Source organism: Pimephales promelas, chromosome 13, assembly GCF_988280905.1.
Source record: "Pimephales promelas chromosome 13, fPimPro1.hap1.1, whole genome shotgun sequence".
Classification (NCBI taxonomy): Eukaryota; Metazoa; Chordata; class Actinopteri; order Cypriniformes; family Leuciscidae; genus Pimephales; species Pimephales promelas.
The window spans coordinates 23,865,096-23,881,095 of record NC_142781.1 but is presented as its reverse complement, the minus strand read 5'-3'; the positions used below and the strand labels follow the sequence as shown (position 1 = coordinate 23,881,095).

The following is a 16,000-nucleotide window of genomic DNA, read 5'->3' as shown; positions in this document are numbered from 1 at the left end:
TTAAAATATTACAAAAGGCTTCTATTTCAAATAAATTGAAATTTTTCAACATTAAAAATAAGAAATGATTTATGAAAGAATGATTTCTAAAGGGACATATGAAAATAAAAACATGAGTAATGGCTGCTAAAAAATCATCTATACTATAAAAAAAAATACATTTAACTTTAAACTATATTAAAAAAGAAAACAAAATTTGACGGTATTTCCATTTTTACTTAGTAAGCATAAAAGATGTCTTTACATTTTTATTTTATTTAATAACCCCCACCATTTGAACGGTAGCGTACACAATAAATTGAAAATCTGGGATTTGTTTTGTGTAAACCTGGGAAAAGTTCAAAGCAAAGAAACGTTATGATGCAAAATAAAGAATACAAATGTTTCAATTAAATGAATTGACTCTTTATACGTTCAGATGGTTTCCAGTCAAGCTCAAGATAATCTCCTATCATGCCGGAAAACATGATCCTCAGGTTTTACACAAACTTGTGCTGTTGCCATTAAAGCAACCAAATACTATAAGATATTATGACAGGGATTCAGATTATCACTTAAATTGTCAAATGCTTAGTGAAAATGTATTTGCCTTTCTTTATTTCTTCAAATCACATCTTTTGCTTTTCTCTTTTTCTCCTCACTCACCTCCTGCTCTCAGCTCCCTATGTAAACTACATACGTAAGGACCCTGGAGCTCCCTGCTCCCTCACTGAGGCTCTGGAGTATCTGCAAGTGGATGTCTTAGCAGACTTGATGGAGAAGGACCAACAATCATTTAATCAAAAGCAGCCACCCAAAAACAAGCCCCATAATGTCACCGTGGTTGCTATGGAGGGCTGTCACTCCTTTGTGATTTTGGACTGGGCACTTCCACTGAAAGATGACATGGTATCTGGTGAGTGACAGTCTATAACAGTTCATTTAAAAATCCTGAAAATTGACCACAATTGCTCAAATAAAATTACAAGCTTTCTTTCGGGATCGGGATCGAATTTAAATCACAAATGAGTAATTAACTGTTAAATTTGAGAAGGCTTGATTTTTAGGATAAGGCCCTGTCCACACGAACACAGGTATTATCAAAACTGCCACTTTTTCTATGCGGTTTGGCTGTTGGTCTAAATGCAGTATCCGGTCACTGAAACCGAAACTGAAACTTTTGCCAGGGTGGAGAATTTTAGAAACTCCAGTGTTGTCGTGAATGTTCCCACCCTGTCCATTCTTTCGAAGTTAGTGGCCACCAAGACTGTTTTGTTACCAACATTCTTCAAAATGTGTTATTTTGTGTTCAACAGAAAAAAAAACATGAATACAGCTTTGGGACAATATGAGAATGAGTAAATGATTACGGAATGTTCATTTTGGGGTGAATTATCCCTTTAATTGTGGCAGGCAAACAGCGCTGGCATTTTTAAATTGATACTTTCCATGAAAGAAGCTGTGTTGGGAGGGCTTCATTATTATTATTATGATGCACTATTTTGACTTGTTCAGTAATTGATTGAAATGGATTGTGTGTGCTTTGTAAAAAATATGCAAGATTGTGCTCTGAAATACAACATACTGAAGTATGAAATCTGTAAAAGTGTATTATATGGAATTGTCTTACATTCTGTCTGGTTTTCATTTAATTTGTATTTCCAAACACAAAGCAATATATAACAACACTGCTCCAACATTATTGACCTTGACAGATTCATCTTGATTCACACATAAAAAGAGGCAATTCCCACAGCCACTGTTAGTGTCAAGATGTGATGTGTAAGGAGTTTTAAATTCAGGGGATTCCCTGCCAACAGTCAACAGATAAAGTTGCTTAGATGAATGGTGCAATTTTTTCAACACATGAAAAATAAAGTCCACATGCTCTTGAATAAAACTTTACAAGGCAATCTCATGTTACTGAACAGTTTTTTTTATGTTGATTTACATAGTTTTAACTAGACCTAAAAGCATTTATATTTGCTATTAATGCATGAACAAATTCAGCATATTTATTTATCATTTTAAATTGAAAATTAAATGTGTTTGAATACGCATTTATATATACCACCTGAAATTTGGGACAGTAAGATTCTTCAATCAGCATATTAGAATGATTTCTCAAGGATCATGTGACATTGAAGACTGGAGTAATTGTTTAAGCTTTGCTATCAAAGGAATACATAACATTTTAAAATATTTTAGACTAGATTTTTTTGTCAAATAAATGTTCAAAAGCGATTTCTTTCAAAGACATTAAAAATCTTACCGATCCTAAACTTTTAAATGGTAATTTATGTAACAAATCTCCTTTATTAAAAATGTATGTTACTTTATCCTCCCTTCTTTCATAAAGCTTCACTCCTGCACCGCCTCTCTCTTTCATTTAAAAGGATGGAAAATACGCACATATGCTTTATATACATCCTGCTGCCTTGGCAGGAGTTTAGCCCTTCCATGACGTAATAAAGAACTAGGATTATTTTGAAGAATCCCTGCACAGACATGACATAATGTATCCTCATTTATTTGAATCTGTTTGCATATCTATATAGTGCACGGTTCAATAGTTTACTCTCTCTTTTATAGGCTACATGGTACACAGTGCATCCTATGACGATGTCCTAAACAACAGATGGTCAACCAGACCATCAAGTGGAACACACCTTCCTGTTGAAAACCTCAAGCCCAATTCCAGGTGCGATCCAGCATATGACAGGACTCTTGCACACAGATGCAAACATATCCCATCAATTCATTCACTATTTTACATGCTTTGCATGTTTGCTGCACATTCATTCATATGTTCATTCATTTATATAATCTGCAATGATTGAAATTGAATACAAAGAAGTTTGCATGTAAAGTCTCACAAAACAACATGACATCATGACTTTTGCGTAAACATACACGCCACTTTCGAGCCAAGTGGCGTGTTATCTCTACGCATTTTTAGCTATCCGCGTGTATCCGCATGTTTGCGTGCATGTCTACGCCATTAACGTCCGCGTCATTCCACGTGTCTGTACACGACGTCAAATCTCCAGTCATAAATGCCATTAACCCCAGTGACGGTTAAGTTTAGGGATGGGGTTGAGGTAAGTCATATCTTTTTCTTTCCTAGGATGGTAAGGGAACAGTCATAAATGCCTTTAACCCCAGTGACGGTTAGGTTTAGGGACGGGGTCAGGTAAGTCATATATTTATATAACGTTACGTCAACGGCGTTCATAAACACGCTGAAAAGCGATTATGCGTCTTGATAGCACGCCAAAAATGGAAATACGAATTGGCGTGTCATACACACGTACTTCATGAGATCAGTCTGCACAAAAAGACAACTGGAACACATTCTCAATGAAGATCTTTTGGGAACCTTCCTAAATCATGCTTAATCCAACAATATGATGAAGGCTTGCTGGTATACAAATCTACAAAATCATTTCCACTTCCTTTATTTGGACATACATTTATATGAATGGGTCATTTATTTTCCCCTTGTTGTGCAACATCACCTAGGAATAGTTTTGGAGATGTCCATTTTTCCAAACAATTTTTTCTAAGTCTTAAACAATCTCTGACATGATAACTGATCTAAGATGTAGTTGAATATGTTCAGTAAAAGACAGGTTAAGTCATGGGAGCAAGGGACTAATATATAATAGTAGGGCTGTCATATTATGTCATAACTCGTTAATGCATCCATTCAGTTTCACATATTTGTTTCAGTCTTTGGAGCAGATAGGAACTGATCAATCAAACCCAGATGGAAGTTTGACAAAAGTCATTTGCATTTTTTTGAAAGATAGCAATATATGTATTTAGCAATGATGCATCAAATCGATCAAAAGTGACAGTAAAGACATAATCATGCCATTCCACAAAAAAACAGCACAACTCTTTTAAACATTGATAATAATAATGTAGAAATGTTTCTTGAGCACCAGATCAGCATATTAGAAGGATATTGAATGACTTCTGAAAATTCACAGGAATATATGAAAATATACTAAAATAGAAAAGAGTTTTTTGAAATTGTAATTCATATTTCACAATATTTCTAAAACTGCAGTCTTGGTGAGCATAAAAGACTTCTATCAAAATTATTACAAAATCTTACTGACCCTAACGTTTTAAAAGGTGTAAAGTTGTAGAGGACTAGACTGAGGACTAGTGGAGGACAGTTGTAGAGGACTAGTAGATGAATTTTGTAGAGGACAAGTAGAGGACTGTTATAGAGTACTAGTAGAGGAATGTTGTAGAGGACTAGTAGAGGACTGTTGTAGTGGACAAGTAGAGGACTGTTATAGAGTACTAGTAGAGGAATGTTGTAGAGGACTAGTAGAGGACTGTTGTAGTGGACAAGTAGAGGACTGTTATAGAGTACTAGTAGAGGACTGTTGTAGAGGACTAGTAGAGGACTGTTGTAGAGGACTTGTGGAGGACTGCTATAGAGGACTGTTGCAGAGGACAAGTAGAGGACAGTTTTAGGGGACTTGTAGAGGACTAGTAGAGGACCGTTGTAGTGGACTTCTAGAGGACTAGTAAAGGACTGTTGTAGAGGACTAGTAGAGGACTGTTGTAGTGGACTAGTAGAGGACTGTTGTAGAGGACTAGTAGAGGACTGTTATAGAGGACAAGTAGAGGACTGTTATAGAGGACTAGTAGAGGACTGTTGTAGAGGACTAGTAGAGGACTGTTATAGAGGACTAGTAGAGGACTGTTGTAGATGACTTTTGTAGAGGACTAGTAAAGGGCTGTTGTAGAGGACTTGAAGAGGACTGTGTAGAGGACTATTGTAGAGGACTATTAGAGAACTGTTGTAGAGGACTTGTAAAGGACTAGTGGAGAACTGTTGTAGAGGACTAGTAGAGGACTGTTGTAGAGGACTAGTAGAGGACTGTTGTAGAGGACTAGTAGAAGGCTGTTGTACAGGACAAGTAGAGGACTGTTATAGAGTACTAGTAGAGGACTGTTGTAGAGGACTAGTAGAGGACTGTTGTAGAGGACTAGTGTAGAGGACTAGTAGAGGACTGTTGTAGAGGACTTGTGGAGGACTGCTATAGAGGACTGTTGCAGAGGACAAGTAGAGGACAGTTTTAGGGGACTTGTAGAGGACTAGTAGAGGACCGTTGTAGTGGACTTCTAGAGGACTAGTAAAGGACTGTTGTAGAGGACTAGTAGAGGACTGTTGTAGTGGACTAGTAGAGGACTGTTGTAGAGGACTAGTAGAGGACTGTTATAGAGGACAAGTAGAGGACTGTTATAGAGGACTAGTAGAGGACTGTTGTAGAGGACTAGTAGAGGACTGTTGTAGAGGACTAGTAGAGGACTGTTATAGAGGACAAGTAGAGGACTGTTATAGAGGACTAGTAGAGGACTGTTGTAGAGGACTAGTAGAGGACTGTTGTAGAGGACTAGTAGAGGACTGTTATAGAGGACAAGTAGAGGACTGTTATAGAGGACTAGTAGAGGACTGTTGTAGAGGACTAGTAGAGGACTGTTATAGAGGACTAGTAGAGGACTGTTGTAGATGACTTTTGTAGAGGACTAGTAAAGGGCTGTTGTAGAGGACTTGTAGAGGACTGTGTAGAGGACTATTGTAGAGGACTATTAGAGAACTGTTGTAGAGGACTTGTAAAGGACTAGTGGAGAACTGTTGTAGAGGACTAGTAGAGGACTGTTGTAGAGGACTAGTAGAGGACTGTTGTAGAGGACTAGTAGAAGGCTGTTGTACAGGACAAGTAGAGGACTTATAGAGGACAAGTAGAGGACTGTTATAGAGGACTAGTACAGGACAAGTAGAGGACTGTTATAGAGGACTAGTAGAGGACTGTTGTAGACTGTTGTAGAGGACTAGTAGAGGACTGTTGTAGACTGTTGTAGAGGACTAGTAAAGGGCTGTTGTAGAGGACTAGTAGAGGACTGTTATAGAGGACTAGCAGAGGACTTTTTTAATGTAGAGGACTAGTAGAGGCCTTTTGTAGAGGACTAGTAGAGGCCTTTTGTAGAGGACTAGTAGGACTGTTGAAGAGTACTTTAGTAGATGACTAGTAGAGGGCTGTTGCAGAGAACTGTTGCATACATTTCATCCACAACAAAATTGCCTGATCTAATAATTACACAAAGGTGTATTATTTAGTTTTCTTGAAATCAGATCTTTTAGACTGAGAGTCCTAATAATGATTTAATTATAAATAATTATTCTCCTCACCCTCCAAAACACAGAAGCATAAAAGAGTTGTTGTGTTTTTACTTACTAAAGAAGTTGCTATTTTGCTATATTGCTATTACCCACAAATTATAGGAACAGTAGATAAAGGAGGTGTTTATGGGCTGCCTGGACATTTTCCAAAGGATGTGAAGTAATTTCTGTCTACCAGACCCTTCTAAATGCTTTCTTCACCAAGCAGCATGCCTTCAGTGGTGCATTACGACACCCATGAGGTGTTCTACAGATTTCCACAAAATTGAAACGCATTCAGAAAGTTCTGCACATCCCTTATGCAAGTTTGTTTATTAAATGTTTTCTGCCTATTCAGTTGGTATTCCCAACACAGATTTAGCTTCAAATCAGCACAGAATAAGCAAAAATCATCCACAGATCTCATCTACTCCTGCACAATGGTTACTCACACATGCATAAATGCAGGCAGCTGTGTGCAACACCCCAGGTTTGATTGACATTTGTTTTGTACACTTTCCCAGGCAGGCAGACTCTCTCCTCCACTACCTTGAGAAAACACTTGAATGCAAATGCACTCATTACAGATGTTTGGTTCATAGATCAAATGTGGAATGAAAGGATGAAGTTGTTTTTATTGTCCCCTGGGATTCATTTAGAAACCTCTGTTATTATAGCCTCTCAGCCGAGCTCAGTGACTGACAACTTTATAATTCACACATGAAGTGTTGATAAGTTTTATGAATGATTTGCAATAGCTTTTAGAACTAGGTAAATAGCCCACACTGTGAACAATAACAGCTCCTTCTTAGTCAAAGCAACAATGACAAACCACTTGGATGCCATATCGAGACTGGAGCTTTCATCAATTCCATGAAGAATTATGGTTCGTAGATTTAAGGAAAAATAAGACACATACTGTATACACACACACACATTCATTCTTAGTAATATATGGTCAAAAGGACAAGGAACACTGCACATGGACATCTACATCCTCACTGAAATATGACAGGTCCCCCTCCCATCACTCTCCCTCTGGCAGTTTGACTGTAATTGTCCATTTTCTCTTTATTTTGGTCAGAGTTTCCACGTGGCTGTGCTAATTTGATCCAGCAGTGCTGATTTTGTCATTAAACGGGTCCTGAGTTAAACTAAGTGAAGCATGAGCTTACTGAACAGCTTCTCACAGGCAGAACAGTGCTGTTAGCTCAGCCCTTTGTACTTCATAGAAGTTCTCTGGTTTAATTTTTTTGCTTGTCTAATTTATCCTCAGAGGTAAAGGATGTGCCAGAGTCAGAATGAGGGCTTGTGGTCTGGTATTTGTCACATAGAGGTTTTGTCAGATTGGAAATTCCATGTTGATGTGTTGTTCTCTTGTGCACCCTCTTTGACATGCAGCCTCTTCTTGTCATTATTCCTTGTCAGCCTTTTCTTTTAGCCAGAAGCTCATTCTTATAATTTCCTCTCATGCATTTTATAAATGCACATTCTAACTGTGGCTTTTCCTTTTCCTTTTTTCCCCTCCTTTTTCCTTTTATTTTCCAACCTCTTTTCCTCTTCAACATTTTAATTTTATTTTCATTTCTATACATGCCTTTGGGTTTTTTTGTTTTTTTTTTGGTTTTTTTTTTTTTTCGGATTCACTTTTTCCTTTTTTCCTTTTCCTAATCTTCAAAGTTTTCTTTTCCTTCATTTATCCTACCCCTTTTCTTTCCTTTCATTTCCTCTTAGTTTTCCTATAAATTTTTCCTTTCATTTTCCCGATTTTGCTTTCATTTTCTTTTTTCTCATCCATTTTATTTCCTTTATTTGTCCCACAATTTCCTTTCTTTTCCTCCTCCCTTTATTTGTCTATTCCTATTTTTCCTTTTCCTTTTCTTTCTTTTAACTTCCAGTCTCTTTTGCTTTCGTGGCCTTTATTTTTCCTATAATTGTTGTCTTTCCTTTAATTGTCTTTCCCTTTTATAGTTTCCTCCATAACTTATCATACAATCCTTTGGCTCTCATTGTAAATTAAGTTGCGTGTTAGATGTACACATAGGATGCTTTCATGAAAATAGTCTCTTCATGACAGCAAACCATGCTTTTAATATGGCAGATTTTATATGTGTATGTTCTTATTCTTGTTCTCAGGTATTACTTCAAAGTTCAAGCAAAGAATATCTTTGGACTGGGGCCACTCAGTGAAACTTTAACATACGTCACAGAGTCAGGTGAGACTTCTCTTGTCTGAACCCACATATAGGTTGTTGGTTTAAAATGTTTTGAAAAATAGTAATTAAATTTGTGTTTTCTTTAAACTAGATGATCCCCTGCTCATAGAGAGACCCCCAGGTAAGAGATACATCATTAAGCATTATATTCCTGTATGTTTTATATTCTCTTCATGTGCTAAAAAGACTAGCTTGTTTATGCTGATGTGCTGGTGTCCCAGGTCTTTTTATAAGAACCACTGTTCCCTTTTTTCATATTTTTTAAATGTAATGACCTAAAATGAATTCCCTTTCTAGGTGGGGAGCCTATCTGGGTCCCATTCTCATTCAGGTATAACCCAGCCCACAGTACCTGTAAAGGAAGTCAGTTTGTCAAGCGCACCTGGTACAAAAAGTTTGTAGGTGTCGTCCTCTGCAACTCACTGCGCTACAAGATCTTCATGGGAGATGGACTGAGAGGTACCGACCTTCCTTTCTAACAACATAATACATTTAAACTTTGATCTACTGCTTAGTGTGTCGGCAATATGAAGCAGTCTTTTTTTGAAGTGCTGGCCTTAAAGCCTAACGTATCCAATCCAAACCACAGTTTCCCTTAGCTAAACTCAACGCACTGTCTGAGGTTTGGGTCCAAAGGGATACTCAAGCTACAAATGTTTTCCATTTTAGAAACATTCTACAGCGTCGCTGATACATTTGGCCACGGAGAGGACCACTGCCAGTTTGTCGACTCCTATCTAGATGGAAGGACAGGACCACACAATCTCTCCCTCAACCTACCAACAGCTCAAGGTACGACATCTTTGAGCATGCTCTGTAGTTTGGCTTCACTTGATGCCTCAAATCTTTGTGTTTGCTCACTGCCGCTTAAGGGGGTGATCAATCAGCATTGTAACATGATGCCGTTTGTGGATTTCAGGATATTATCGCTCATACAGACAAGAGCCAGTGAATTTCGGGGCCATTGGCAGGCGCACACCACATCCTTTCGTTGGCTGGTATGAATGTGGAGTTCCAATCCCTGGAAAGTGGTAACAGGGGGAACTCCAAGAGGACATTTCCACAGGCAATCACATACCATGTGTTCTCTTCCTATATCTACCAGCCAATCACAGCGGTGAACTACTGCTCACCATGGCAAACAAACCTAAATCCTATAGCATCTGCTTCTGATGGAAGGAATATAGTACTTTGAGTAACACTAATATTTCTACGTATTCGATATCAAGCACTTTTAAAAAAAAAAAAATCAGTCTGTATATGAGGAAATTGCAGCATGTGTATTTGAGTTTATTAACAGTGTTTTATTTTCATGTGTTCTGTATTAGTAATTATTTCCCATCAACTTCACCTGGAATATTTATCTTACAGTAACTTCAAAGAAACATTTTTTGGCTTGTTAAATATCAAAGCACAAGATCAAATGAATTCGTAATATCTGAGAACAAAAATATGACATTTGCAATGATGTAACAATTTTATCGGAGTGATGTTTGCTGTTGTTTATATAACTTGCTGAGGTTTTGTACTCTTACATTTTTGTATTACCCTCTTTTTAAACAAAAGTTGGCATGGAAGTATTGCCCATATTAGGGCAGATTGAAAAAAAAAACTATTTTTATTTGCTCAGGAAGGTTCAGATTTGAATAAAGGTGCTATGGAGAAAATGTAACGTGATCTTCATCTCCCTTTGATAAATAATACGGTGCCACAGACTTCTGTTCATTACACACCAAGTCTGTGATTCATTATATTATAATTGTAAAGAATAATATTTTATATATTGATCACAAACAGATTTCTGCGAACCACTTTTCAAATCACACCTTCTTTAAAGACTCACACTGCTATATTTCTAGGGGAAAAAAGTACAAATAAATTAAAATGCAAAATGTATTAACAGAGTACAAAAAAACAATAAATGTCAAAAATACAAATCTGGGAAATATTACAGTCACCTTCTTAATTAATTTTATATATCCAGAACATTGTCAAGACCGGTTGAATTCTTTCTGATTGAAACGTATGTGCTTGTGGTCATGCCACTGTGGTGGGCTTTCCACATAATAATAGGTGGTAATAACTTATCCTCCTTTTCTAAATCTATTTCGGATGAAGTGTTTTAGCAATAACCCTTTATTCTGACACATTTCAAAGCCTATAACTTTACAAATACCAAAATTACAAATAGAAAGTCCTTTCCTCCTACACACCATGCAATAAATTTTATTGCACTTTATGTGCCTTTTTTATTATCTTATTTATTATTCTCATCTTTTGCACAAGATAAAGAATGAATTCTTTCCCATCATTGAAAAATAAACAAAAATGATGGTATGCCACCTCAATGACTGGCATCCATCCATGTATTCTGGCATTGTTAGAAAGGTGCGTCTCACTTTGGCATTAGATGGATTCAAATCGAGTGAAAGCCAAGGTTTCCTATCTGTAAGTACAATAGTTTATTATCATTAAATAAAAAACCCATTGATGTTTTATTTGGCTCCTAATAATCCACATGCCTAAGGGATCTCTTAAGTGTTTTTCCAGAGTTGGGTGTAATGGTTATTTTTAAACAACAGATAAATATGAGAAGATCTTCCATCCATTTTAAGAGTATAACGGTTCTTAACTTGCCCTCATTCAGTCAACATATATAGAGCTCAAATCACAAATCAATGAGAAACAGTAAAAATCTAAAACTTTTGGCCATTTGCAAGTTCAGAATTAATCGATTCATGGTTTGTAAGAGGAACGGTCTTTAGAGATAATGAGTTTGTAGTGGGTTGCCAGAGAGAGAGAGCAAAATGAGACCGGACAAACACATCTGCTAAAGATGTTAAAAGAGGAAGTGGGTGAGAGAGAGACTGTTTCTACAAAAGAGATGTGGCGTGCAATGGAACAATATCTTGTGGCAAATATATTTACAAACATGGAAGATGTTGTGGGTTTGGAGAACATGAGCAACATGTCATCGCAATGACCACACGATATTGCCACATAGGGAACCATGATCAAATATCTAAGGTTTACAGTTGCCCCAATGACGACTTTATACTAAGCCGAAAAAGGTCAAACACAACACAAATTTTATTTACGTTTTTTAAAGCAATAATGGACTCAGAAACAGTCAATGAAACTTTTGAGGTTGCTGATTGGCTGCGGATTAAAGCTACTTTTTTTCATAATTTTACTGCAGGCAGTTTCCAATGTCATAGATTGACAACGAAAAGGTCTGTTTGCTATCACTTAGGCCTAATTGTGTATTTGTGGTATTATAAGACATATGTGGCATATATACACAAGGTATGCGATTATCAAAGATCAGTGACATGTAAATGCAAATGTAGTGTTCTGTAATAAAGGTCTTCCACAATGAAGGTCTGAATGAATCTTTACAGGGAATTAAAACATTAAAAACATCCTTTCCCTTTAATTTAGTGGAGAACCACACATGTGAGGCATCTAACTTTGTTAAACAATCCCATTAATGGCTACACACGCAGTGTTCTCTTTTTTGTTTTAGCCAATTGATTTTGTAAACCCTAATGCCTGTAGGCAAAACCAAGGAAGTTGCCCAAGCAATTACGACTGCCTTGCAATGTGGTTCATTTCAGCTGCAGATTTACAATAGGTTTGTTAATACGTATTTTCTCCATTTCTCTTTATGGTTGTTGGATTATTGTGATAATCGCTCAGTAATTTTCATCAGATGAGACCCAGTCATTCATTAGATTTATGAGGTAAAATGACCTAAACATTTTTATAAAATTATAGTTATTCAAATTGAAGTAAAGCAGGATTTAAACTGTTTTCCACATGCTATTTGTGCATCTCTTTTCAAACTAGGTCATACGCTACTTGGGCTGGAAAATGTTACCACTCATACTAAAAGGATTAAATCATCGAAAGAAAGTCAGGACAGAGACAGAGAGAGAGAGAGAGAGAGAGAGAGAGAGATTAACCTGCTGAAGAAGTGCCAAAATGCTTATAATCCACCATGGCTACATGTTTATCATTTATTCTTTTTTTTTTTTTTGAGTCACTATAATTTTGCTGAGACACACAATTCAATTCTGGCAGTGCATTAATTAATGAATTCTCTCAAATAAATGTACTGTAATACAAAAATAAAATGTTAATGTGCAGTGAAGAGCATTTCCAAGTTATAAGACACAAAATTATGGTAGGATTCTCATACCAACATCAGATATCACTCTTGTTCATGGAAATAAATGCAATAAAAAAATACAAAGTTCTGTCATTAAACTCTAAATGGCACTGGTTGATATGTCCAAAACCCAATCTGCTTACAGTCACATAATTCTCCAAGACACAGCTGATTGGTTCCTGCTGTTTCAGTAGCCAATGAGCTCTCTGATCAACCTTCAAATATTTGGTCAGCATTTGCTGTAGCGGTGCAGTGTGCTTTCAGAAGCATCAGATATATTCCACTAAGACCAAACATACACTGTCATATCCATTAGCATGCCAAACATTCAGAGAGTTGTCATGACACTGACAGAACTGTATATTTTGCTGAGGTAAAGCTCTGTTTAATAAATTTGGCGTAATAATATATAATCCACATGTGTCCTGATAAATTTGTGCCTCTCTGCCTTGTCTTACTCACAGTAACTGTGCAAGATTACCAGCCTCAACCAGTGCCAGACTAAAGCAGACTGTGCTGAACGCCAGCTTGAATTTTATGTCCAAATTATACAATCCAGGACATGACAGAATGACTTTAGCAGTTCTTTACAGTGACAATCAATAAGGCTACTACATTATTGGGATCATGTCCTCATCATGAACTTATTGACTCGCACATAGGAAAGGGATTCTGGCGGCTTTCTGCAAGTCTCACAGTTTGACCAGGACAGATAGGCTAAGTCATTTATATCTAAACTCTGGTGTTTTTCTAGCGCCTGGAAGTTTAATATGTACCCTGTGTACTTTTAACATAGATTTACATAAACTGGGTTTCCCTGCCAAAAATGGCAGAGTTTAATGTTTTAAAACTACCACTATTCCCAGTTTGTGATTGATCATTTAAAATTAATCTCTATAACGCCATGTTTGGCACCCAATTTAGTCATGCGTAAAACCGCTGTGCTTTGTGAGCGGTACTGGCCCCTCTGTGGTGAAGGGCAAAAGGCCCACCGCTGTAAAATCGTTTAAAAGCAGTCAAAGGTTGTGCTGGTGCTTAAAGTGTATTTGTGCACTGTTGATACACAGGAGTGTGTGAGGCTGTAAATTAAAACATTGTTGACGACACAGTTGGGCATGAACAAAAGTCCATTACATCACAGGTCAGATGTGCTATAACATGTAGAAAACATATGACACCTTATGATTTATGATACAAAGCTTTAAGACTGATCCTTACAATATAGGAAAATAAAGGATGTCTATTGCGTGTCTCATGTCTATTTTTATATTTTTAGTTTTTAGTAATTTTGCTATTTTATTTGCTTTTTATCATTATTATTAATAGTATATATATATAGCTATATATATATATATATATATATATATATATATATATATAGCTTTAGTTGTTTTATTTCAGTTTTAGTAATTTTAGTATGGCAACTAAAAAGAGTATATTATATTTCTCAGTGAATTCCCAAGGCAGCATTATAATTCTCATGGTTTTTTTTTATTATTATTTTTATTTATTTTTTTGCTTAGGTTTATCATCTAATATTTATATTTTATTTCAGCATTTCAAACTTTTATGAAAATCGGGTTAACATAGGCCCTACATCAGAACACAACGTGCAATGTGCTTTTTATCATTATTATTAGTTATATATATATATATATATATATATATATATATATGCTAGCTTTAGTTATTTTATTTAAGTTTTAGTCATTTTATTATGTCAACTGAACTTGTAACTACTCGCTGGTTAACAGTCCACGCTCCCGATAGGCTACTGATGTCCATTTTAGAGACACCGTGAAAACTAGACACAAAAGAAAACCAAACCATAATTTTACACACAACATCACTACAAACACAAACCAACATAATATACAAAGTATTAGAACATTTACCGTATTCACCTGGTAGCCAACAGTAGATTAAGTCAGGACTCAGGAGCTCACAGTTGCCACTGTTGCCTTGCTTTTGGCTTGCTTAGTTGGGAACATTTAATGTTCAACAACATTATTGATCGGTGTTGTATTACTTTCATGTTATCACTGTGAAGCTGCTTTGATACAATCTGTATTGTAAAAAGCGCTATATAAATAAATGTGACTTGACTTGACATCTCATCATTTCATTGACGCTGACACGTCCAGCTGAATTAATCCGCACACGCAAGGTCACATGACACTCAACTTCAACAACAGAATAATATTAAAATACAAACGGCAACCAAATTATGAAATTCACAATACAGAAATACACATTTAAATTATGAAGTCCACAAATAAACTATAAAGTCAAAATAAACATTAACTGCTGAAATCACCAAAACCCTCAGCTGACCTTTCAGCGTCAGCTACAAAACTGAATACTTTATTTCAGTTAGGTGCCAACATAGATAGGCCTATCTATGGGTGACAAGGCAGCATTTTAAAATTTTTTTTAGTTTAGGTTTTTCATCTAATATTTTTAAATTGTATTTTATTTTACTTCAGCATTATTTAAAAATATACTTAACCAATAACCTTTTAAAATGGAATGCTATAGGCCTATATATGATAAAAAAAAAAAATTTCAGCCATAAATGGGAATGTGCTTAGAAAGGGATCCATTATGATGGACAATGTATGGTTATTGAACAGAGACAAAATACACCAAATTTGGAATGCATTAATGCAAGATACGTGGATTTATCTGTTAATCGGAGCTTGTAACAGATATCATCAGACGTTTATGTGATTTATATTCACATTGTTTCGCTCGACCTTGTTTTTCGCTACCTTTATCACAAACTCCAAAAATCAAAGGATAATTAGTCACAGGTTTTCATCTCCTGAAATACCTGAGACATGATGTAATATGTTTCTGGAGTTTTCTGGTGGTTACTCCCTCTTGCATTGCAGTTATTTCCCAAGTTTTTTTTTTTCTTTGTCTTCTTTTTTCATTCCAGCAAGGAAGAAACCTGCCAAAACACAGACTCACCTAACCTCCACATGGAAAACCTGTCATAACTCACCAGAAGAGATGTAAACATGCAGCAGAGAGAGCGAGGGCCCACAGCTCCCGCGTCCAGCCGGTGCTCCCAGCCAAGTACCCCTGCCATGGAGAGGCATTGCGTTCCTGGGACTCTGGAAATCAGATAAATGGTGTCATATTTCAATATGCATTTATATTTTGTATAATATTCATATAATGTGCTTTGGTATGAGCGCATCTTGTGCAATAACCAAACTGTCTGAAGATTTAGGTAATTACTCCATCGGTATGAGGACACTGATATTAAACAGTGTTACATAATCATCTCTCTGCATGTGCGCAATATGGCTGCTAGACATGAGACTCATGGGGACAAAAAATGCAGCACTCCACCCGTCTGACAGAGCACCATTTGTTATTGTGTTTGGGTGTAACCACGGACCACTCCACGTGACAGGACTGCTGTGTGTGCAAAAGTAC

At 36.5% G+C, this 16,000-nt stretch overlaps 1 protein-coding gene across 1 annotated transcript in view; it reads left to right on the top strand.

The window, feature by feature from the left end:
• fndc1 (fibronectin type III domain containing 1) overlaps positions 1 to 10,335 on the top strand; it is a 37,252-nt gene extending 26,917 nt beyond the window's left edge. Inside the window, exons 16-22 of the mRNA XM_039693549.2 lie at positions 659 to 895; positions 2,572 to 2,680; positions 8,303 to 8,382; positions 8,474 to 8,503; positions 8,680 to 8,841; positions 9,052 to 9,174; positions 9,302 to 10,335. Coding sequence (XP_039549483.2) covers positions 659 to 895; positions 2,572 to 2,680; positions 8,303 to 8,382; positions 8,474 to 8,503; positions 8,680 to 8,841; positions 9,052 to 9,174; positions 9,302 to 9,417 — 857 coding nt within the window. The 3' untranslated portion in view covers positions 9,418 to 10,335. The remainder of the gene's footprint in view (positions 1 to 658; positions 896 to 2,571; positions 2,681 to 8,302; positions 8,383 to 8,473; positions 8,504 to 8,679; positions 8,842 to 9,051; positions 9,175 to 9,301) is intronic.
• The last annotated feature ends 5,665 nt before the right edge of the window (positions 10,336 to 16,000 follow it).